Source organism: Erythrolamprus reginae, chromosome 13, assembly GCF_031021105.1.
Source record: "Erythrolamprus reginae isolate rEryReg1 chromosome 13, rEryReg1.hap1, whole genome shotgun sequence".
NCBI classification, from domain to species: Eukaryota; Metazoa; Chordata; class Lepidosauria; order Squamata; family Dipsadidae; genus Erythrolamprus; species Erythrolamprus reginae.
The window spans coordinates 456,241-481,700 of NC_091962.1; the positions used below are offsets into that span (position 1 = coordinate 456,241).

The following is a 25,460-nucleotide window of genomic DNA, read 5'->3' on the forward strand; positions in this document are numbered from 1 at the left end:
GACATGGATGGTCAGTCGTCCATTCCATCTGCTAAAACACCTTCACTGTTCTCTCGATACAGCCGAGAAAGAACCACCGGTTAACTTTCAAAGCTGGACCGTGGGCGATCAGGTGTAGGGATCGGAAGTTCAGAATGGGCCGAATTGGTCATGGAAATTTGAGTGGGAGATTAAAGGGACAAAAATAGATTCCCACCTCCAATGGGGAAAATGTGTCAGGCCCCAAACCTAGAATCACCCACGGCGATCCTTCCAAGCTGAGCTCGTATTAATTCATGTCTACAGACAGAATCTTGCCAGACTGAAGACTCTCCAATGGCATTTGTAATATTGTGCATTTTCTGGACTATAATGCACTGAGATTTCAAAGAGGTAAGTAAGGAAAATACATTTTCGTCCCCCCTGGTCCCCAGGAGCACTCTGCAAGCCTCCCAAACCTCTCTCTGACCCTGTGTTTCTCAAGAACAGGTGCCTTTTTTAGAATATAAGAAGCTAAGAAGAGCCATGCTGAATCGGGCCAAAGCCCATCGAGTCCAGCATTCTGTGTCACACAGTGGCCCACCAATTGTACATGGGGATCTTGAGCAGAAGGAGAAGGCAAAACCCTCCCTTTCTCTCGACCCCCAACAATTGGTACCCAAGGGAACCCTGCCTGCCTCAACCAACATAGAGGCGGCACTTGGACATCCGTTTTTGCCCTCCCCTAGCCCCCAGGAACATCCTGTAGGCCCCCCAAACCCTTGCCACACCGTTTTTTGCAAAAACAGACCCATTTTTCACACAGAGGGTTTGGGAAGCCTGCAGAGTCCTCCTGGGGGCCCGGGGAGAGGGGGGGCAAAATATCTCTGCTTTTGCAAAGACTGGCCCATTTTAGCCCTTTTTTCACAAAAGAAGGTGGTTTTGCCTTCCCCCAGCCCCCAGGAGCACTCTGCACAATTCCCAAGTGGTGGGTTTCTACCTGTGAGGTCCAGAGATCCACACTGGCAAGAACCCACTGACAACGCAATTTTTGGTGCATTTTTTTCTAGCGTCTACGTGTCCTCCCGCTGCCCTTGTCTTAATTCCAACTTTTATTCTTCTTCCTAAGCACAGCTGAGGGCTTCTTCCGACATGGAGACACCGGAAAACAATCGTCAAAAAATTTGCCATCGGTGGATTACTACTGGTGTTGCGCTCTATTTGGACAGGGAGTCATTGCTCACAGTCGCTCATGCCCTCATCACCTCGAGGTTCGACTACTGCAACGCTCTCTACATGGGGCTACCTTTGAAAAGTGTTCGGAAACTTCAGATCGTGCAGAACGCAGCCGTGAGTGCCATCGTGGGGCTTCCAAGATTCACCCACGTTTCTTCAACACTCCGTGGCTTGTATTGGCTGCCGATCAGTTTCCGGTCACAATTCAAAGTGTTGGTCATGACCTTTAAAGCCCTACATGGCATTGGACCAGATTACCTCCGGAATCGCCTGCTACCATACGAATCCCAGCGACCGATAAGGTCCCACAGAGTTGGCCTTCTCCGGGTCCCGTCGACTAAACAATGTCGTTTGGCAGGCCCCAGGGGAAGAGCCTTCTCTGTGGCGGCCCTGGCCGTCTGGAACCAACTCCCCCAGGAGATTAGAACTGCCCTCACCCTCCCTGTCTTTCGTAAACTACTCAAGACTCACTTATACCACCAGGCATTAGGGAGTTGAGACACCTTTCCCCCAGGTTTTTTAATACTTTGTTTTATGTTTGGTATGAATGTGCTGTTTGGTTTGTTTTTTAAAAAATAATGATAGGGTTTTATATGTTTTTTAATATTAGATTTGTTCCACTACTATATTGTTTTTATTACTGTTGTGAGCCGCCCCGAGTCTTCGGAGAGGGGCGGCATACAAATCTAATAAATAATAATAATAATAATAATAATAATAATAATAATAATAATAATCCACCAAACCCTCTGCGCACTGCATTTTTGCAAAAAAATGGGTCTGTTTTTCATAAATATGAGACCCAGGGCAAGCAGCGGTGGGCCACCATCACCCAACGCTATCGGAACACGGCACAAGCACGTGCACACTCCCGGCGTGCTCACTCGTGTGCTCCTGTCACGTGCAGGCACTCCCAGTGTGAGATTCAAAGCTTGCACGAGAACGCTCACGCATGTGAGATTTCGCCCATTTTCAGCTTTTTTTGCTTCTGCATATGCGCAGCTCCTGAGATATTGGAAGACTGCTATCATGTCTCTTCCAAACTTCCGGTTTGTCCATTGGGCTGTTTTTTGCACTCCGGGGTTTCAGGAAGCTTCCCTGAATCCTCCGGAGGGCAAAACGGCCTTCTTCAAGGCTGAAAATCAGTTGGCCAGGGCTTGCATGCGTGCTGGAGTTGACATAGGACAACGTCTCATGTGCCCTACGGCATGGTTCCATGTGCCACCTGTGGCACGCATGCTATAGGTTCACCATCATGGTTCTAGAGTCTCAACATCTTTTTTTGCAGTGTGGTGACCAAAACTGGAATGATTTATTTGTTTGTTTGTTTGTTTGTTTGTTTGTTTGTTTGTTTGTTTGTCTGTCAAACCAGTATAGTATTATAGTACATATTAACATAACATAACATAGCATAAGTAGAACGTAGTAATAGAAAGGATAATAAGACAGTAGGACAGGGACAGTAGGCACATAAGTGCACTTATGCACGCCCCTTACAGACCTCTTAGAAAAGGGAAGAGGTCGATTGTAGATAACGTAAGGTTGAAGATTTTGGGATTGGGGGAAGCAACAACAGAGTCAGGTAATGAATTCCAGGCGGTGACCCCTCTATTGCTGAAATCGTATTTTCTGCAGTCAAGTTTGGAGCGGTTTATATCTATTACAAGATCGTCAGAATGCAACTTCAGATCGTGCAGAATGCAGCTGCGAGAGCAATCATGGGCTTCCCCAAATATGCCCATGTCACACCAACACTCTGCAGTCTGCATTGGTTGCCGATCAGTTTCTGGTCACAATTCAAAGTGTGGGTTATGACCTATATAGCCCTTCATGGCATCGGACCAGGTTATCTCCGGGACCGCCTTCTGCCGCACGAATCCCAGCGACCAATTAGGTCCCACAGAGTGGGCCTTCTCCGGGTCCCGTCAACTAAACAATGTCGTTTGGTGGGACCCAGGGGAAGAGCCTTCTCTGTGGCGGCCCCGGCCTTCTGGAACCAACTCCCCCCAGAGATTAGAATAGCTCCCACCCTTCTTGCCTTTCGCAAGCTTCTTAAAACCCACCTTTGTCGTCAGGCATGGGGGAATTAAGATATTCTTTCCCCCTCGGCTTCCACAATTTATGTATGGTACGTTTGTATGTATGATTGGTTTTTAAAATAAGGGTTTTTAGCTTCTTTAGTATTGGATTGTCGCACGTTGTTTTTATTACTGTTGTTAGCCGTCCCGAGTCTACGGAGAGGGGCGGCATACAAATCCAATAAAATTAAAATGAAATGAAAATATTACATGCTCTTGTGTTGTTGCTGTTAAAGGTGAAGTAGTCACTGACAGAGAGTACATTATGATGTATGATTTTTATGAACAACAGTTAAATCAGTTCAGAGACAACGTAGTTGTAAATATAAAGATAACGAATCAGTGAAATGAAAGGAAGGGCGGCCTGCAAGTCATACTTACTGCAAACTTATCATAGAGCTGGTAGGTGAGGAGTGGATTGGGCAGCTCCCTGAAATATGCTTTGCAAAGGGAGCTCACACAGTGAATGTCCTGCAGATATATCTCCTTGTTGAGGTCAGGATTCCGGTCATTGTCGAACTCAAGCCTGAGAAGGATTTAAGCAGGGCGGGTAAGGGGGGGAGGAGAAGGGAGTGGAACACAGCAAAGGTTAGGATCAGGAGATCACAATACAGTGGTTTATTTAGTGACCAAGTTACAAGTAAAATTTTTGGTAGCCTTTCACTGGGCACATGGGGGGCATTAAATTATGGGCTTGGGGATGGGCAGGCACGCCGTACCCGAGGGAAAAACTGGACTAGACATACCCCAATTCCTGCAACTGTTCATCGTCTGTTTTAGGCTCCAACCGTGCAATCCTCTTTGTTGCTCTTCTCTGCACTCTACACTTTTTTATATCATGGGGACCAAGTCACAGTGATTGATTGATTGATTGATTGATTGATTTATTCCAATACACAATGAGGGTTTTAGAGGGTATATATCTATATGCACATAGTAAAATACCTGATGAAGGTTATAGAGGAGACACTCATAGTAAAATATATCTAAGAAAGAATAGAAGAGAAGGTATAGGAATAGAACATATCAATGAAAGAATAGAAGAACAGATATAGGAATAGAAGAAAGGTATAGGAGATATAGGAGAGCAATAGGACTGGGGACGGAAGGCACTCTAGTGCACTTGTACTCGCCTCTTACTGACCCCTTAGGAATCTGGATAGGTCAACCGTAAATAATCTAAGGGTAAAGTGTTGGGGGTTTGGGGATGACTGGAGTCTGGTAATGAGTTCCACGCTTCGACAACTCGGTTACTGAAGTCATATTTTTTACAGTCAAGTTTGGAGCGGTTAATATTAAGTTTAAATCTGTTGTGTGCTCTTGTGTTGTTGTGGTTGAAGCTGAAGTAGTCGCCAACAGGCAGGACGTTGCAGCATATGAGCTTGTGGGCAATACTTAGATCTTGTTTAAGGCCTCTTAGTTCTAAACTTTCTAGGCCCAGGATTGAAAGTCTAGTCTCGTAGGGTATTCTATTTCGAGTGGAGGAATGCAAGGCTCTTCTGGTGAAGTATCTTTGGACATTTTCAAGGGTGTTAATGTCTGAGATGCGATATGGGTTCCAAACAGATGAGCTGTATTCGAGGATGGGTCTGGCAAAAGTTTTGTAAGCTCTGGTGTGCTCTCTCTCCCTCTCCCATTCTCTCTGTTTATAGATACTGTTTGGTACTCAAGTCAAAACTGATATTCCCACTTTTACCTTAATTTTTGGATATTTGAAGAGACTCCAGAAAGCCGGTAGATGCCGTCCACAATCCCATTCTGTTCCACAAACTCCGTGCAGCTTTTCAGCACCTGGGGAACTGGAAAACCACCAAGGTTATATTTGGAAATGGTAAATATCTCCAACTGTCTCCCAAAACCAGCAAGGAAAGGCTCATCAGTCATCTAAAACAGGGATCCCCAAACTTGGCAACTTTAAGATTTGTGGACTTCAACCCCCAGAATTCTTCATAACTGGAGAAGTTACCAAGTTTGGGGACTCCAGTGCTAGGACTTCTGCCTTGGGAATAACTTAACACAGTGCATAAAGTGTTCTGTTGAGGTCTCTGGTAGAATCCTCCCGAAAATTCACAGATACAAATGTCAGACACACACACGTTTGAAAATTCAAAACAATGTCGTTTATACCGAAAATCCAAATGAACTAAGCCCTCTTTTGGTATAGCAAAGAGCACTTGTCTCCAAACAAATTGGTAATTTGTACAAGTCCCTTATCAGTTCTGTGATACTTAGCTTGCAGCTGTGAGGCAATTCACAGTCCTTTTTCTTTCACAAAGTGAAACACACTTTGCTCTGGTTTAGTTTCAAAGCAGGGAAAAATCAGCACACAAAGGTCGACGTCAGCAAGGCAGGCGCGAAACACAACGATCGGATAATCCTCCACAATGGCCAAACCCACAGGCTGCTATTTATAGCAGCCTCACTAATTACCACAGCCCCACCCAACCACAGGTGGCCTCATTTTCTTTGATAATAATCTCTCAGTTGTTGCTGCCTATGCATCGCTCTCCGCATGCGTGGCTGTATCATTAACTCTTGTTCCGAATCCAAGGAGGAGCTAGATAATTGATCTCCTTCTGAGCTGTCTGCCACACTCTCCTCCTCCCTGTCACTCATGTCTTCTTGGTCAGAGGAGCCTTCATCATCAGATTCCACTGGGAGCACAACAGGCCTGCAGCATGTGGATGTCTCCCCCACATCCACAGTCCTTGGGGCAGGAGCTGGGCCAGAGCTAACCACAACATAAAGTAGAGGTGTAACATGTGCAATTCTTGAAGCATGTATATAACTTTACATATAACTTTACATATAAAGTTATTCATAACTTTACGTAGCTTCTTCTCTGGCAATATTACACTGCTAACCAGCATTTACAAAACATTGATTAGACCAATTCTGGAATACAGGTCACCTGTCTGGAACCTGCGCTGCATATCAGACGTGGTATTTAACAGAGAGAAATGCAAGATCCTACATCTGAGCAAAAATAATGAGAACAGCACATATACAATGGGAGGAATATGTCTGGGCAGCAGCACAGGTGAGATGGACCTGGGTGTATTGGTAGATTACAGATTAAACATGAGTCAACAGTGTGAAGCAGCTGCAAAAAAGGCAAACACAATCCTGGGATGCATCAAGAGGAGCATTGAGACTCGCTCACCTGAAGTAATTATTCCTCTCTACAGTACGACCACACTTGGAGTACTGTGTTCAGTTCTAGGGGCCCCAATTTAAAAAGGACATTGATGAACTAGAGCAAGTTCAAAAGAGAGGTACAAGGATGGTGAGTGGTCTGGAAACCACGTCCTATGAGGAACGGTTAAAGGATCTAGGGATGTTTAGTCTGCAAAGGAGAAGACTGAGAGGAGACTTGATAGCTGTCTACAAATATCTGAAGGGCTGTCACAGAGCAGAGGGATCATCATTGTTCTCATTAGCACATGGAAGGACTAGAAACAATGGAATGAAACTGCAAGGGAGTAGATTTAGATGAGATATCAGAAAAAGCTATCTAACAGTAAGGGTGATAAACCGGTGGAACAGTTTGCCACAGGAGGTGGTGGGCTCGCCTTCACTGGAGGTCTTCAAACAGAGAGTGGACAGTCATCTTTCTGGGATGATTGAATGAATCCTGCATTGAATAGGGGGTTGGACCCAATGACCCTGAAGGTCCCTTCCAACTCTATGATTCTATGATTCTATGACATTAATACAATCGAGAGAGTCCTGAAATATTTCTTAAGAAGAGTCCTTCACTCCTCCACTCGCAACAAAATACCTTATTTTACCAGACTTGAAATATTTGGATTAGACAATTGCCTCCGATCTGATCTAAATGCAGTTCATAAAATCATATACCAATATGTCCTTCCTGTTAATGATTACTTCACCTTCAACTGCAGCAATACACAAGCACATAATAGATTCAAACTCAATGTAAACTGCTCCAAACTCAACTGCAGAAAATACGACTTCCCCAACAGAGTGATCAATGCCTGGAATGCACTACCTGACTCTGGTTTCTTCCCAAACCCTGCAAAAATTTAACATTAGATTGTCTACAATCAACCGCTCCCCATTTCTGAGGGGTCTGTAAGGGGTGTGCATAAGGGCACCGCTGTGCCTACTGTCCTCATCCCACTGTCCTATTATCCTCTTTTATCATACTTTTTTTAAACTTATGTTTATACAAACTACTACTATCCTATACATGTTTGAATGAATGAATGAATGAATGAATGAATGAATGAATGAATAAATAAATAAATAAATAACCGCCCGCAGCATTGTATTTTGCGCCAGGTGACACTTTGAAATACTCTTCAAGGGCAGCCCCATGTAGAGCATATTGTAGGAGTCTATCCAGAAGGTGACTAAGGCACGGGACAGTGAGTAGAGCCCCCCAGTCTAAGAATGAAGCTGTGCAAAGACTCTCCTGGCCATAATACTTTTGAGTTGGACCCCAGAAGAGCCCACACATTGTTGTAAGCACTTGCAGGATACTTACAACCATAACTTATTTTATTATTAAAAAAATAAATCGTAATCCCTAGAATACTGGAAGACTGCTATTGTGTCCCTCCTTAATCCTGCTATTTGGCAAGCTGGCCCAGAGGTCTTCAAACTTGGCAACTTTAAGACCTGTGGACGTCACTCTATGCTATACTGGCTGGGGAATTCTGGGAGTTGAAGTCCACAAGTCTTAAAGTTGCCAAGTTTGAAGACCTCTGATTTCTAAAATACATGATAATTTCCTCTTAAAACTTCTCCTCCATTCAAAGTTTGGAAAACCAGGATGACTGGCAATCCCTGGAGAGTGGATTGAACAATCAAAGGCGATCCACTCACACTTCATCCTTGGTCAACTTGGTTCTTCCCTCGCATTGCCAAGTTTTTAACAAGAACCTCTTCTTAATGCATGAGCACACAGAGCTGCCAAAAGGCAAGAATGGATACTCAGGAGGAGGTCTCCTCGGGAGTAAGGCTTGGGGCTAATTGTCCACTCCCTTAGCCTACTTAAGGAATGACGAAGATGAAAAAAACTCTGCAGGAAACAGCTCCTTTGATAGTTTGTTCGTTAGTGGGCCTCTTGTTTGGAATACCTCCGCTCGACTTATCTGTTTTGAGTTTTGTTTTGTAGACTGATTCCAGGCATCTTGCCAACCTCTGTTAGCTTCCTGTGATATACAGGACTATTTCCTTATCTTTGTTTTCTGACTTTATGGACTAAGGCATTAATTAATGTTGTAGAATAGAATAGAATAGGGTTTTATTGGCCAAGTGTGATTGGACACACAAGGAATTTGTCTTGGTGCATATGCTCTCAGCGTACATAAAAGAAAAAGAGACATTGGTCAAGAATCATGTGGTACAACACTTAATGATTGTCATAGGGGTCAAATAAGCAATGAAGAAACAATCAATACTAATAAAAATCTTAGGGTACAAGCAACAAGTTACAGTCGTACAGTCCTAAGTGGGAGGAAAAGGACGATAGGAATGATGAGAAAAACTAGTAGAATAGAAGTGGAGATTTAGTAAAAAGTCTGACAGTGTTGAGGGAGTTGTTTGTTTAGTAGAGTGATGGCATTCGGGGAAAAATGTTCTTGTGTCTAGTTGTATAATTAATATTGTGGTTAGCTCTGGCCCAGCTCCTGCCCCAAGGAATGTGCAGGTGGATGTGGGGGAAACATCCACATGCCGCAGGACTGTTTTGCTCCCGATGGAATCTGCCGATGAAGCTTCCTCTGACCAAGGATGTGACAGGGAAGAGGGGAGTTTGGCAGACAGCCCAGGAGGAGATCAATCATCTGTATCATCCCTGGATTCTGAACAAGAATTAACGACACATCCACGCATGCGGAGAGTGATTCATAGGAGACAACAACTGAAGGATTATTACAAGAGAAAATGAGGCCACCTGTGGTTGGGTGGGGCTGCTGTAATTAGTGCTGTAAAAAGTGCTGCCTGGTGTTTTAGCCTCATGGCAGTTTATCTGATTCACTGTTTCATCAAGATCGTGGTTTTTGTGCTGGTCAAGATTGTGTGTGGACTCTCTGGACTTTAGAATTGGACTCAATTTCCTAGTTATTGGATGAGCAATTGGACTGCATTTACCCTGTGCCTTGTGTGTACCAGAAAATCCCTTTGACATTTAAAAAGGGAGCTGTTTCTGTTTTTCTGTTTATAAAAACTTTTGGGTTTTCCTTTTATCCTGTGGTGTGTGTCTTCCTGGACTAATTACCCTGTAATTACGGGCAGTTGAAACACACCGGCAGAACAATTAACAGCTGGGGTTTTTTTCAAGAAAAGACTGATTTAAGATATGTTTGTGTGTGAACACGACTACTTGTGGACCACATTACTAGTGGTTAATCAGTTAAATATAGGTTTGAAGAAACTTGAATGTGTGCTACATTTTCCCTGGTCAGAAAATGTTTCTGCTGGGGCAGAACACCTATGAGAATTTCTCTGGAATGTTCTTCTCCAGGAATTCTCTCCTCCAGCAATATGAATCTCTAGAACAAATTATCTTTCCACAAACTGAAGGAAAAGCAGCAAAATAAGATCTCTGCCCAACACCAAATTTTGGAAGCTAACCAACAATCTTCAGCCATGGTTTTATCATCCCTGTCTCAATTAATTGTCCACCCTTTTTTGACATCTTGGAGAAATTTATTTAGAATTGACTAAGCCGGAGAAAACATAAATGTCCAACTACATGTCCTCTACAGCAGTGGGTCTCAACTTTGGCCATGTTAAGGTGCAGGATCATAGAAAAGTATCTAAATAGATTCAGGACTCGCTGTAGGACATAGAACCATAGGGCTGGAAGGGACCTTGGAGGTCTTCTAGTCCAACCTGCTACTCAAGCAGAAGATCCTGTGCCATTTCATGTTACTCCAACACTCCGCAGTCTGCATTGGTTGCCGATCAGTTTCCGGTCACAATTCAAAGTGTTGGTCATCACCTATAAAGCCCTTCATGGAACCGCACCAGGGTATCTACGAGACCGCCTTCTGCCGCACGAATCCCAGCGACCGGTTAGGTCCCACAGAGTTGGTCTCCTCTGGGTCCCGTCAACTAAACAATGTCGTTTGGCGGGACGCAGGGGAAGAGCCTTCTCTGTGGCGGCTCCAACCCTCTGGAATCAGCTCCCTCCAGAGATTAGAACTGCCCCCACCCTCCTTGTCTTTCGCAAACTCCTTAAAATCCACCTCTGTCGTCAGGCGTGGGGAAACTGAAACATCTCCCCCTGCCTATGTAGTTCTTTGTGTATGATATGACTGTATGTATGGTTTTTTTATATATATATTGGGGTTTCTTGTTTTTTAGACTTTTTAAATGTATTATTGTTATTTTAGATTCTAACTATTAGATTTGTCATTATATATTGTTTTTATCATTGCTGTAAGCCGCCCCGAGTCTACGGGGCGGCATACAAATCTAATAAATAAAATAATAATAATAATAATAATAATAATAATAATAATAATAATAATAATAATAATAATTATTATTATTATTTCAGAAAAATGGCTGTCCAGTCTGTTCTTAAAAACCTCTAGTGATGGAGCATCCACAGCTTCTGGAGGGAAGGTGTTCCATTGATTAATTGTTTTGCATGGCTAATCTAGTGAAGAAAAGGACCAGGGGAGACATGAGAGCACCTTCCAATATTTGAAGAGCTGCCACACAGAGGAGGAAGGGGGTCAAGCTATTTTCCAAAGCACCTGAAGGCCAGACAAGGAACAATGGATGGAAACTGATCAAGGAGAGATTCAATCTGGAAATTAAGAGGAGAGAACAATCAACCTGTGGAACAGAAATTGCCTCCAGAAGTTGTGGAAGCTTCATCCCTGGAAGCTTTAATGAAGAGAGTGTACTGCCATCTGTCAGAAATGGTGTAGGGTCTCCTGCTCGGGGTGAGGGTTGGACTAGATGACCTAAGAAGGCTCAAACATATGAAAAATGGTTGCAGGAACAGGGCATGGCTGGTCTAATGAAGAGAAGGCCAAGAGAGACATGATAGCATCTTCCAATATCTGAGAGGCTGCCCATTGAGGAGGAAGAGGGTCAAGCTATTTTCCAAGGCACCTGAAGGCCAGACAAGGAAGAATGGATGGAAACTGACCAAGGAGAGATTCAATCTGGAAATTAAGAGGAGAGAACAATCAACCTGTGGAACAGAAATTGCCTCCAGAAGTTGTGGAAGCTTCATCCCTGGAAGCTTTAATGTACTGCCATCTGTCAGAAATGGTGTAGGGTCTCCTGCTCGGGGGGGAGGGTTGGACTAGATGACTTAAGAAGGCTTAAACATATGAAAAATGGTTGCAGGAACAGGGCATGGCTGGTCTAATGAAGAGAAGGCCAAGAGAGACATGATAGCATCTTCCAATATCTGAGAGGCTGCCCATTGAGGAGGAAGAGGGTCAAGCTATTTTCCAAGGCACCTGAAGGCCAGACAAGGAAGAATGGATGGAAACTGACCAAGGAGAGATTCAACCTGGAAATAAGAAGGAACTTTCTGACAGTGAGAACAATCAACTAATGGAACAGAAGTTGCATTCGGAAGTTGTGGGAGGCTTTCAATAAGAGATTTGACTGCCAATTGTCAGAAAAGGTGTAGGGTCTTCCTGCTTGGGTGGGATGGTTGGACTAGATGACCTCCAAAGTCCCTTCCAACTCTGTTCATCTGTTTTCACTGTCAGAAAATCTCTCCTTATTTCTAGATTGCTTCTCTCCTTGATTAGTTTCCCTCCATGGCTTCAGGTGCCCTGGAATTGTCCAAGGTTGTCTCCTTCTTCATCGGGGTGCACACCTACAGAGCTCTGACAGCCTGACAGCCTGACAGCCGCTCAAGTATTGGACTTGAACTCCCAGAACCCCCCAGCCAGCATGGGTGGACTTCAATTCCCAGCACACCGACTGAGGAATGATGGGAATTGAAGTCCATGCAACCTAAAGCCACGCAGGTAAGAACTAGTTGTTCATGAGTAAAGCCAGCAAGATTTCCAGTTGGGCTTCCTCATTCAGAACTGAGCGTGTGGGTGGAGACCCTGCATGGTTTCGTTTCTGAGCCAGAGACAGGAAGTGAAAGAGAAAAGGCAAACCCAGAAATAAAACATGGTGCTGAATATGTCAGCATGTTTATCTTCATATTGGTTAGGTCATCTCATGGATGGCTGATGCCCAATACATGCTCACAAGGTCAAGGCATTTTGGACATCCAGCCTGCTCCTCCTGTATTTTCCACACTGGTGTTTCCCAACCTTGGCCACTTGAAGATATCTGGACTTCAACTCCCAGAATTCTGGGAGTTGAAGTCCAGATATCTTCAAGTGGCCAAGGTTGGGAAACACTGTTCTACACAACATCCAGCATTGTGGAATAGGTTGGAGCAGTATTTTTCCAGGCTGGTTGGGGAATTCTGGGAATTAAAGTTCACAAGTTGCCAGGTTTGGAGATACACACACACACACACACACACACACACACACACACTCATCTGATCTATGTTGCTGGGCTGTTCTTACACCGGACATATAATTGTGGGAGATCTCCATGTCAGATTCTTTGGGTTCTTGAAGAAAATACATTATTATTATTATTATTATTATTATTATTATTATTATTATTATTTATTAGATTTGTATGCCACCCCTCTCCGTAGACTCGGGGCAGCTCATGGTCCTTCTCTTCACTAGAACAGCCATGCTCAATTGCAGCAACCATTCTTCATATATTTTAGCCTCCAGTCCACTAATCCAGTGTTTCCCAACCTTGGCAACTTGAAGATATTTGGACTTCAATTCCCAGAATTCCCCAGCCAGCGAATGCTGGCTGGGGACTTCTGGGAGCTGAAGTCCAGATATCTTCAACCAGCCAAAGTTGGGAAACACTGCACTAATCATCCTAGTTTCTCTTCTCTTCACTTTTTCTAGAATCTCAACATCATTTTTATAGTGTGGTGACCAAAACTGGATGCAGGACTCTAGGTGTGGCCTTACTAAGCCTTTATAGAGGGGTATTAGCACCTCCCTTGATCTTGATTGTATCCCTCTGTGAATGCAATTTAGGATTGCATTGGCTTCTTTGGCCGCCCCTGCTCACTGCTGGCTCATATTTAGCTGCTTGTCCACAAAGAATTCTACCATGAATGGTAGAATTTTAGATAGTCCTATTTATCTAATATTTTAGATAGTCCTAAAAATGACCTATGTTTACAGAATTAGAGAATAACAGAGTTGGAAGGGACCTTGGAGGTCTTCTAGTTCAACCCCCCGCCAAAGCAGGAGACCCTCTACTAGTGATGGCAAACCTTTTTTGGTGTGGGTATGTGTGCTAGCATCCATTCCCTACCCTTACGCATGTGCACACAGAATGCCTCTGCACTTGCACACAATCCCCTGTGCCCCCGCGCATGTGTACAGGCCTCACTGAAGGTTGGGATGGAGAAAAAGTGGGCAACCTGGAAGTTTGGAAAAAAGGACTTCTGGTTTGCCCATTGTGCTGTATTTCGCACTCCGGAGACTTCAGGAAAGCTTCTGGAGCCCCGGAGTGTGAAAAAGAGCACAACAGGCAAACCAGAACGAAGTCCATTTTCTGAAACTTACAGTTTGCCCGTTGGGCTGTTTTTTGCACTCTGGGGCTTTAGGAAGCTTCCCTGAAGCCTCAGAGCACATGAAAATGTGCCCAATGTACAAACTGGAAGTTTAAAAAAAACAACAGACTTTCAGTTTGCCCATTGGGCTGTTTTTTTGCACTCTGGGGCTTCAGAGAAAATTCCCTGAAATCTCCAGAGGGTGAAATGGCTTTCCTCAAGGCCGAAAATCAGCTGGCTAGCACGCACATAGGGCCATGCGTGCAGTGAAGGGCTACCAAATTTTTTACTACCACACTGTGGGCGTGGCTTATGGGGGACGCCTTGCATTCTCTTTCAACATCTTTCAGTGCAAATTGGGTGCTCTGGGGCGGAGCTCCATTTTCGCTACCCCACTGCGTCCCTCCCCCATCCGGGCAGCTGCCCACCCCTGCATGCATGCCCTCTAATAGGACTCCGCATCAGGGGTGGGCAGCAGGCAGGACGGGGCGGAACGTAGTTCCACCGGCGGAAATGAAGATGCGTACTCAGCTCCAGCTGATCGACAGCTGTGACTTCCTGGATTACTCATCTCGTCTCTCCTTTTTTTCCCTTGCTGCTGATACTGCATCTGCGCTCCTTGCTTTTTTCCTCTTTCCTCCTTCTTGGCCTCGGACGAGCTTCCCTCTCTCCTGCCCGGCTCCCCTCCAGCCTCACGCGGCCACCTCCCACCTGAGCTGCAAGCAGAAGGCGTGGGTGGAAGCGGCGCTGGTAGCATTTATGTTTCTGGCAGCACCCGTTCGCCTAACTACCCAGCCTGGGGAAGGGAGGCGACCCAGGAAGAAGAGCGCAGGAAATACGAAACAAATTGTCACCCCAGGGAGCAACTCTGGTGAGGTTGCAAGTCGAGGACTTAACAGTTCACTTGAATGATGATGATTGTTCAAGCCACTCCCACCTGGTTACATGGCCAGCAAGCCACTCCTACCCAGTCACATGACCATTAAGCCACACCCACAAAATAAGCCACACCCATAGTGTGGCAGTAAAAAAATGGCTGCCCATTACTGCTCCGCATGCCACCTGTGGCACGTATGCCATAGGTTCGCCATCACGGCGCTAGTCCATTTCAGACAAAACCTTCTTCAAAACCTCCAGTGATAGAAGACCCACAACTTCTGGAGGGAAGCTCTTCCACTGAATAATTGTTCTCACTGTCAGGAAATTTCTCCTAGGTTTCAAGTTGGATCGCTCCTTAATAGGTTTCCACCCACTTGTTCTGTTCACAGGTGTTTTGAATAATAATTTCCACCCCCTCTTCTTTGTGGCAGCCCCTCAAACACTGGAAGACACTGCTATCGTGTCCCTCCTTAATCCTGCTCTTCAACAGGCTAGTCCAGAGGCCTTCAAACTGGGCAACTTTAAGACTTGTGGACTTCAACTCCCAGAATTCTCCTGCTAGCATAGCTGGGAGTTGAAGTCCACAAGTCTTAAAGTTGCCCAGTTTGAAGACCTCTGGGCTACACATAGAATAGAATAGAGTAGAATAGAATAGAATTTTATTGGCTAAGTGTGATTGGACACACAAGGAATTTGTCTTGGTGCATATGCTCTCAGCGTACATAAAATAAAATATACATTTGTCAAGAATCATGTGGTACGACACTTAATGATTGTCATAGGGGTCAAATAAGCAATGAAGAAGCAATATTAATAAAAATCTTAGGATATAAGCAACAAGTTACAGTCATACAGTCAACATGGGAGGAAGTGGGTGATAGGAATGATGAGAAAAACTAGTAGAATAGAAGTGCAGATTTAGTAGAAAGTCTGACAGTGTTGAGGGAATTATTTGTTTAGTAGAATGATGGCATTCAGAAAAAAACTGTTCTTGTGTCTAATTGTCTTGGTGTGCAGTGCTCTGTAGCAACGTTTTGAGGGTAAGAGTTGAAACAGTTTGTGTCCAGGATGTGAGGGGTCAGTAAATATAGGTAGCTCCTTCAACCATCTGCATAACAAGGCTTTCTGGTAAGACTACAACATCAGTCACGACAAGGGAATGATTGGCTTGTTTACGACACCCGATTGTCTTTTGAGTGCAAGTTTGCTCAACCACAATATTGGTGCAACCACTCCCTGGGACAAAGGGCTCAGGCAACAAAAGCCCAAACAAGGAAGTCGCAAGAGTTGTAATAGACTTGCTTTTCTTCCCCTCTTTGCTAGCTGGGTTGTTATGGGCCACCTCCCAGATGACTTCCTGTATGCTGCACAAGTTGTGCACAAGGAAGTTGACTGGTGCCCAACCCAGCCTTTTGTGTATCTCAGTGTTTGACAAAGAACAGGTGGAACCGTGTCCATCAAATGAGTATTTCTTCTCTGGCACACAGTTCGTACAGTATATGTTGGAGAAAGGATGTGTGATGGAATCTCAACCCGACATCCTTCAAATGAGCTGACTAGGGTGCCAACACCCAGGGAAAACAGCCAGCCAGGCTGGGGTGGCAGGAACTACAAGGTGGAGCACTGTGGGAAGAGATGACATCCACCCAGGGCCCGGGCTTCCTTTGGGAACGGAGATTGACAGATGCTTGGTCACAATATTTAAAAGTTTAGATTTCTGACCAGTGGGAAAATGTGCAGTTTGGTGAAACCGTGGAGTGTCTTAAAATCTTGACAAAGACAAGGCAGGTGTCAACTTGCAAAGCATCCCTGGCCAGCTCTTGAGTTGCCATAGGCGGCGGGGTGGTGGTGATGGTGGAGCAGAATGGGAAAATAAACTTTGCAGCTGAAACGAGAAACAATGTCAATTCAAACCAAAAGCACATTCCAGCTGTCAAGGCCGTCTCCACGGTTATCCACAGTGGCCAGAGGGGAGTGATCTCTACAACTCCCTCGAAATTGCTTTGTTGGAGAATGTGATTGATGACATATCTTGTAAATGTAAATTATGTGCGGTCAGAGTTAGCTTCACAATGTGCAGATATGATAAATAACTGGATTTCTTTTTAAGTTTTTGTTTGAGACTCATTGGTCAGAACCCTGACAGCAAGCCAACTCTGACCCCACATAATTTATGTTCCGGCTCTGAACCTGTTGCCCCTGTTCTGTCTGGACAAGCCACCGACCAGAATTAAAAGTCACACACAGTCACAGGATTATATTATTACAAAACATTCAGGTAAAAAATGGTTAATAGTTCCAACTCTAAATTAGTCCATTCTGGCAGTGTTCCCCAGCTTTAATGTTCCTGAGATAAGGACAGGTCTGGGCTGGAAGCCAAAACTCATTAGAAAAATTCCTTTGAAGTGATTCTATCAATCAACCGTACTTACAGTTCTCTGTGGTTCTTCAGACGATGCAGATTGCATGAGTTAGAGTGATCTGAAAGCATAACTGCTCCTTGAACTCCAAAGCTCACACACAGCCATAATGTTGGGAACGTTGTTCACCACACCCACATCTTATATTATTTTACTGAAAGACTAATAGATGCTTGGAACAAACTCCCAGCAGATGTGGTTGGTAAATCCACAGTAACTGAATTTAAACATGCCTAGGATAAACATAGATCTATCCTAAGATAAAATACAGGAAATAGTATAAGGGCAGACTAGATGGACCATCAATTTTTCTGCCGGCAATCTTCTATGTTTCTATCTCTCAAGACTGTCACTTATATAGTGACAAGGCGTGGCCAAGTGCTCCATAGAGCTAGTAACACCAAGACCCTTTATTTCTCAGACACTCTTGCCTGGATATAGTTCTCCTCACCCTTGCATCTAACATGGGCTCATCCTCATCCTCTAATCCCTGATTGTCCTCTGACTGAATACCATAACTGGGGGTGCTACACTCTCTGGTGGGTCCTCAGTCTCTAACAACCCCTCACTCTCACTCTCAGACTCAGGTGTTAAGAACACTGGCCTCGTATACCAATGCACATCAATTTCGGTCCTCGAAATCCATAACCAACTGAGCTGGATGGGGACCAGTCACAACAACCCCTTCCCCCCAAAGTCTGTCATCAATCACATTCTCCACCAAAGCAATTTGCAGTAAATTGTAGAGATCATTCCGCTCAGGCCACTGTGGATAACCCTGGAGATGGCCTTGACAGAGATACAGCTGGAATGTGCTTTTGGTTTGAACTGACGTGCTTCCTCGCTGCATCTGCAAAGTTTGTTTTATTTATTATTTATTTATTTATTAGATTTGTATGCCGCCCTTCTCCGTAGACTCGGGGCAGCTCACAGCAATAACAAAACAATGAATGACAAATCTAATATGTAACTAAAAACCCCTTATTTTTTAAAAAAGCAAAACATACACACAAGCATACCATGCATAAATTGTATAGACCTGGGGGGAAGGGGATATCTCAATTCCCCCATGCCTGATGACAGAGGTGGGTTTTAAGGAGCTTACGAAAGGCAAGGAGGGTGGGGGCAATTCTGATCTCCAGGGGGAGCTGGTTCCAGAGGGTTTTCCTATCTCTCCTGCCTACGGCAACTGGAGAACAGGTCAGGGTTGCTTTGAGAGTTGACAGCAGGCACTAAACATCTGTCTCTGTAATACATCCCATTTTGGAATTTTTTCCTTTGATTTTGGGAATAATAATAATAATAACTACTACTACTACAACAACAGCAACAAAAATTATAATAATTATAATAATTATAATAATTATAATAATTATAATAATTATAATAATTATAATAATTATAATAATTATAATAATTATAATAATTATAATAATTATAATAATTATAATAATTATAATAATTATAATAATTATAATAATTATAATAATTATAATAATTATAATAATAATTATAATAAGTATAATAATTATAATAATTATAATAAGTATAATAAGTATAATAAGTATAATAAGTATAATAATTATTATTATTGTACAGTTGGAAGGAACCTTGGAAGTCTTCTAATCTAACTCTCTGCTTAGGCAGGAGACCCTACACCACTTCAGACAAATGGTTATCCAACATCTTAAAAACTTCCAGTGTTGGAGCATTCACAACTTCTGGAGGCAAGTTGTTCCCCTGGTTAATTGTTCTGTCAGGAAATTTCTCCTTAATTCTAAGTTACGGCTCTCCTTGTTTAGCTTCCACCCATTGCTTCTTGTTCTACCCTCAGGTGCTTTGGAGAGTAGGTTGACTCCCTCTTCTTTGTGGCAACCCCTGAGATATTGGAATAGTGCTATCATGTCTCTTCTGGTCCTCCCTTTTCATTAAACTAGACCAGGGGTAGGCAAAGTTGGCTCTTCTGTGACATGTGGGCTTCAACTCCCAGAATTCCTGAGCTAGCATGATTGGCTCAGGAATTCTGGGAATTGAAGTCCACAATAATAATAATTTAATAATAATAATTTATTAGATTTGTATGCCGCCCCTCTCCGAAGACTCAGGACGGCTCACAAGAATGATAAAAACAATATTATAGTGGCACAAATCTAATATTAAAAGAAATAACTAAAATCTTATCATATTAAAACCAAACAACACATACATACCAAACATAAATTATAAGGAGCCTGGGGGAAAGATGTCTCAAATCCCCCATACCTTGCGGTATAGCTGGGTCTTGAGTAGTTTACGAAAGATAAGGAGGGTGGGAGCAGTTCTAATCTCCGGGGGGAGTTGATTCCAGAGGGCCGGGGCCGCCACAGAGAAGGCTCTTCCCCTGGGGCCCGCCAGACGACATTGTTTAGTCGACGGGACCCAGAGAAGGCCAACTCTGTGGGACCTTATCAGTTGCTGGGATTCGTGCGGTAGAAGAGCCAACTTTGCCTACCCCCGAACTAGACATACCCAGTTCCTGCAACCATTCTTCATGTGTTTTAGCCTCCAGTCCCCCACTCAAACAAGGTTGCTCAATCTTGACAACTTACAGGTGCGTGGACTTCAACTCCCAGAATTCTCCAGTCAGGAAATGCAACATGGACCACATCTAATATTCATTTCAGAAAAGCAAACATTTAAAGTTTATGCTTAATATATGAGAGGAAAACAATTCTCGGGAACTTTGAGACAAGTGGATTTAGGCTTCCGCAATTCCCCAGAGTGTGTGTTAGCTGAGGAATTTTGGGAGTTGAAGTCAACCCATCTCAAAGTGGCTAAGATTGAGAGGCACTGCTTTGGGGGCATGTGGGCATCTTCTAAACCAAGCTAGCCATAATAATAATAACGTTTGTAAGGCTAGGCAGCAGATAGAGGCAATCATAGGAATAAAAACTGATTCTGGAACTTTGTGGCATAGGGCTTCCCTTCTAATTTGTTTTAAATGGAAAGAATAAAAACCACAGCCATCTGGGCAGGGATATTGATAGCAAAAGACCAAGACCAGGGTCCCTCAGTCTACATCACTTTAAAATGGGTGGACTTCAATTCCCAGCGTGCCCCAACCAGCCATGACTTGCCACCAAAAGTTGTAGGTGTTCCATCACTGGAGATATTGGACAGCCATTTGTTGGAAGTGGTAAAGGGTCTCCTGCTTGAGCAGAGGGTTTGGACTAGATGATCTCCAAAATCCCTTCTAACTCATTCTATTCTATTCTATTTATTTTAATTTGATTTTATTTATTTGTTTTGTCAAGTACCTATTGGTGGTATACAAAGATATAATAATAATATTTATATACGATACTAGTAAAAGAGAAACATCAGGAGAGGGGACGGAAAGTACTCTGGTGCACTTATGTATGTCCCTTACTGACCTCTTAGGAAGAGACCAACAGTGGATAGTCTAAGGATAAAGTTTTGGGGGTTAGGTGAGTCTGGTAGTGAGTTCCATGCATCCACTATTCGGTTACTAAAGTTGTATTTCCTGCAGCCGAGTTTAGAGCGGTGTACTTTAAGTTTGTTTCTGTTGTGTGCTCGAGTGTTGCTGTGGTTGAAGCTGAAGTAGTCGTTGACAGGAAGGACACTGTAGCAGATGATTTTATGGGCTGTGATTAGGTCGTGTTTAAGGCGATGTAGTTCTAAGCTTTCTAAACCTAGGGTTATGAATCTAGTTGCGTAGGGTATTCTATTACGAGTGGAGGAGTGGAGGGCTTTTCTAGTAAAGTATCTCTGGACATTTTCTAGAGTGTTTATGTCCGGAATGTGGTGTGGGTTCCAAACAGATGAGCTGTATTCAAAGATTGGTATGGTAAAGGTTTTGTATGCTCTGGTTAGTAGTGTGAGTTTATTGGAGCAGAAGCTACATAGGATTAGGTTAACAACTCTTGAAGCCTTTTGGCAATGTTGTTGCAGTGGGCTTTGGCACTTAGGTCATTTAATAGGAGTATTCCAAGATCTTTTACAGAGTGAGGGTTGTCTGCAAGGTCTTGTTTATTTAGCTTGTATTTGGTGTTCTGATTTCTTTTTGCCAATGTGTAGGACAGAGCATTTTTTGGTTGAGATTCTATTCTATTCTATTCTGTTCTATTCTATTCTATTCCATATTTTCTATTCTGTTCTGTTCTGTTCCTCATTCTGTTCTGTTAGTCCATGACTTACGACCTCAAAATTTCTCTTGTTAAATGGAAGAGTTATTAAGAGAAATTTGCCCCATTCGGAGGCTCGGGTTTGTAAGTGGAAAATGGTTCTTGAGAAGAGGCAAAAAAAAATCTTGAACACCCAGATTTTATCTAAAAAAGTTTGTAAGTAGAGGCGTTTGTAAGTAGAGGTACCACTGTATTCAAAGATCCTCTGTTTACTTTATTAGGAATATTTTCTAGCTGTGCACCATGGAACATTGTCACTCGCAGTGGTGAGCAAATAAACTTAACCAAAGTATAAAGTAAAAATTAGCTGAATGTAACTCCCATTAGTTATTTCAATTTTAATGATAGTTATTAAATGATTGTGCATTAGGAGAAATGAATTGGGATTGATCGGCACATTGATCTGTGGACCACTGATGGTCCATGATAAAATTTTGGTGATCCGTGGAGAAATTATGACCCTCGGGCCAGATATGGTTGACAGCAATTAATCTAGTCCAGGCAGAAGAAAGGAAAGGAAAGGAAGAAGGGAAAGGGAAAGGAAAGAAGGAAAGGAAGGGAAAAGAAAGGAAAGGAAAGGAAAGGAAAGGAAGAAGAGGAAAGGGAGGGAAGGGACTACAGCTCCAGCTCTGGAATATGAGACTGATTTTCCCAACAATACCAGTAAGCCACTGTCAAATAAGCTTCAATTATTTGGTAATAATGACACTAGCTTAATAATCTTGTTACAATTAAACAACCTTTACAGATTTTGTTAGGATTAAATAAGTGTTTATAATTTTGCTGTGTGCATTTCAGATTAATAAAATGGAAATTAATAATAAATACATTCTTTTACAAATGTATTTATCTTTTTAAAAAATCATATTAGTGGCCTGCAGGACTTGAAATTATGAATTTGGTGGTCCGTGGGATTTAAAAGAATGAGCTTGGTGGTCCCTGAAGTCCAAATGTTTGGGCACCTCTGATATAGAGCATATTTCTCTTTATTATTATTAATATTATTTCAACTAAGCAATGTCGCCTGGTGGGACCCAGGGGAAGAGCCTTCTCTGTGGCGGCCCCGGCCCTCTGGAACCAACTCCCCCCAGAGATTAGAACTGCCCCCACCCTTCTTGCCTTTCGTAAGCAACTTAAAACCCACCTCTGCCGCCAGGCATGGGGGAATTGAGATCCTCTTTCCCCCTAGGCCTTTACAATTCTATGCATGGTATGTATGTATGTATGTTTGGTTTTTATATTAATGGATTTTTAATCATTTCTAATATCAGATTACTATTGTACACTGTTTTATTATCACTGTTAGCCGCCCCGAGTCTCCGGAGAGGGGCGGCATACAAATCCAATAAATAAATAAATAAATTCCATACGCAAACGGTTTTCATTTTAGACCTGAATCTAAAAGTTTAAGAAGCTTTTTTTTAAAGAATTTTCTGGCCCCGGCTAAATCATGAATGTAGTTCAAACAAAGAAGGGCAGGAAAGAGAAACCGAACTCATGTCCAATATGGTGGTTGAGGTAAACTACAAAATGACACAGCAATCTCAGCCTTATTCCATATCTGAGATTCAATGTGGCAATCTTGGAGGGTGGGCAAGGAATAACATCCAATGGCATCTTTTTGCTAATATCAAACTCGGCACGGCAGCTAATATCCATTTCAGAAACAGCTGCAAAACTGAGTTGACTCATATAGATCAGTGTTTCCCAACCTTGGCAACTTGAAGGTATTTGGACTTCAACTCCCAGAATTCCTCAGCCAGCAATGCTGGCTGGGGAATTCTGGGAGTTGAAGTCCAAATACCTTCAAGTTGCCAAGGTTGGGAAACACTGATACAGATAATAATTTCAGCCCGCTTTGAATCACAATAAGTCCAGTGGTGCCTTGTGTAGTTTAATTAAAAGCCATAAACTTCCATGAGCTACAATTCATGTCACCGGATGCAGCTTACCAAAGCTTATGTGGATTCATAAAATTTATTAATTGAAAGAAGGTGCTACAGAAATCAGATTTTTGGCTGCCATCCTCACACCGCGACTCCATTTTGACGCAAATCTAAATTTCGGCTTTTTTTGTTTTGTTTTGGGGGGTTTTGGTATCTCATGCCACTGATCACCGCAATCAAATGGCCCTGTAAGAATATCGAGAATGATTCATAGAAATTTTGCTGAGTATCTTCTACTTTTGTAAAGCTCAGCAGATAAGGATCGACTCAACCATAGAGTCATTTCAGAATTACAGTGGGAAAGGACCTTGGAGGTCTTCCAGTCCAACCCTCTACTCAAGCAGGACACTCTATACCACAAGTCTTCTATGACTTGTGGACTTCAACTCCCAGAATTCCTGAGACAATCATGGTAGCTCAGGAATTCTGGGAGTTGAGGTCCAAGTGTCATAGAAGAGTCAACTTTGCCTACCCCTGCCCTCTAACATCCTGGAGAAATGGCTTCCAATCTCTTCTCAAAAGCCTTCAGTAATGGAGCTTCTGGAGGCAAGTTGTTCCACTGGTTCTCACTCTTAATCTTTTTTTTTTTGTATTGTGATGACCAGAACTGGTTTCAAGGTTCCAAATATGGACTTACATAACCCTTCTTCTCAGCCTTTTCAAAAGTTTGGACCCCAATTTAATCAACTTCATTACTTGGCTTTTTCATAGACGTAAACATTGTTTTTATGTTGTTTTTAATAATGCCATTGACTGCTTTGGCCAAGTTGGTTTTAATTTTTTTAATTTGTTGTTTTAACAATATGTGATGGTTAATCTGGCAATATGCTTGAATACCTGGTAATGCATCTGGAGCTTGGAGAAGTTTCTTTCCTATCATCTATCTATCTATCTATCTATCTATCATCTATCTATCTATCTATCTATCTATCTATCTATCTATCTATCTATCTATCTATCTATCATCTATCTATTTTGTAGATAGTAAGCCCTTAGAAGGTTGTAAGCTGCCCTGAGTCCTTGGAGAGGGGCAGCATAATAAATCTGATTAATAAATCCGATTAAGAAATAAAATAAATAAATAATAAAATATTTGACTTTTATGCCACCCAACTCCCTAGAGACTCTGGGCAGCTTACAACCTTGTAAGGGCCCTAGATTTATGCATAAATTGGAGTAGAGCAGAGGTCTCCAATCTTGGACATACTGGCTGGGGAATTCTGGGAGTTGAAGTCCATAAGTCTTACAGTAGCCACAGTTGGAGGCCTCCAGACTAGAAGGCCTCCAGTCCCTTCCTGTTCTATGATTCTATGACTACCTATGGCTGGAACCTTCTCCGAAAACCAATGAAGCACATTCAACAAGCTGTGTTGTTTAGCAGAAGTTCTCACCTCACCCCATTTCCTGTTATGGGATAAATTCAAGAGGATTGCAAAAAATGTGCCAGTCTCCCAAAAGAAAATCACTTACTGTCATGGCCAGATGTTTGCAGATGTTCCATCAGATCACACCCAAAGACCCGATCTTTCGCCGGTCCTTTCCGTTTCACCTTCTGCCGAGCTTTCATGGCCAGCGACATGGCTCCTCTCCTCCTCTTCCTTCAACGCTTACACCCTCGTATCAACTTCTCCTTCCAAGGCTGGGCCAAGTCCATCAGTCTTCAGGAGAAACCGGTCAGTTGTTGAGTTCCTGCTCTCCAGAAGTCACTCACTGGCCCATGGTGATCCTCTGCTTCCTTAAATTCATTCTAATCTCCGTGTTCAAGGCTTGTCACATCCAAGGTCCTTCAGAAAGGTTGGGAGATCGGTCTTTGCAACCACGGGGGCCCACCAGAAATATGTCTGCCGGCCAAGTGGGAGATTGCCGGAAAGCAAATGACGGTAGACGAGAGCAAGGTAGAAAAATCTGTGCCCCCCCTTTTTTTTTCATTAAAAATTGTTCTGTTCTTACTCAGACCTGACAGGAAGTGAGTTCAGCTTGTCTCCAAACACAACTTCCCCTACACAGCATCTCCGAAACCACAAAGCACAAGCTGACAGCTTTCAGCAAACGGCTCCTTAGCCTTGGCACAAGCGAACGCTTGGAGGGCGAAGGATTAAGGCGAATGGCCTTGCAATCTTGCATTTTTTTTTAAAAAAAATTGCCCCACTTAG

At 43.1% G+C, this 25,460-nt stretch overlaps 1 protein-coding gene across 1 annotated transcript in view; it reads right to left on the bottom strand.

Moving 5' to 3' along the window:
* Positions 1-25,224, bottom strand: part of ARHGAP30 (Rho GTPase activating protein 30) — a 50,056-nt gene extending 24,832 nt beyond the window's left edge. The window contains exons 1-3 of the mRNA XM_070766241.1: positions 24,778-25,224; positions 4,969-5,071; positions 3,654-3,798 (exon numbers count right to left, since the gene is read on the bottom strand). Of these exons, the coding sequence (XP_070622342.1) occupies positions 3,654-3,798; positions 4,969-5,071; positions 24,778-24,886 (357 nt within the window). The 5' untranslated portion in view covers positions 24,887-25,224. The remainder of the gene's footprint in view (positions 1-3,653; positions 3,799-4,968; positions 5,072-24,777) is intronic.
* Positions 25,225-25,460: the final 236 nt, after the last annotated feature.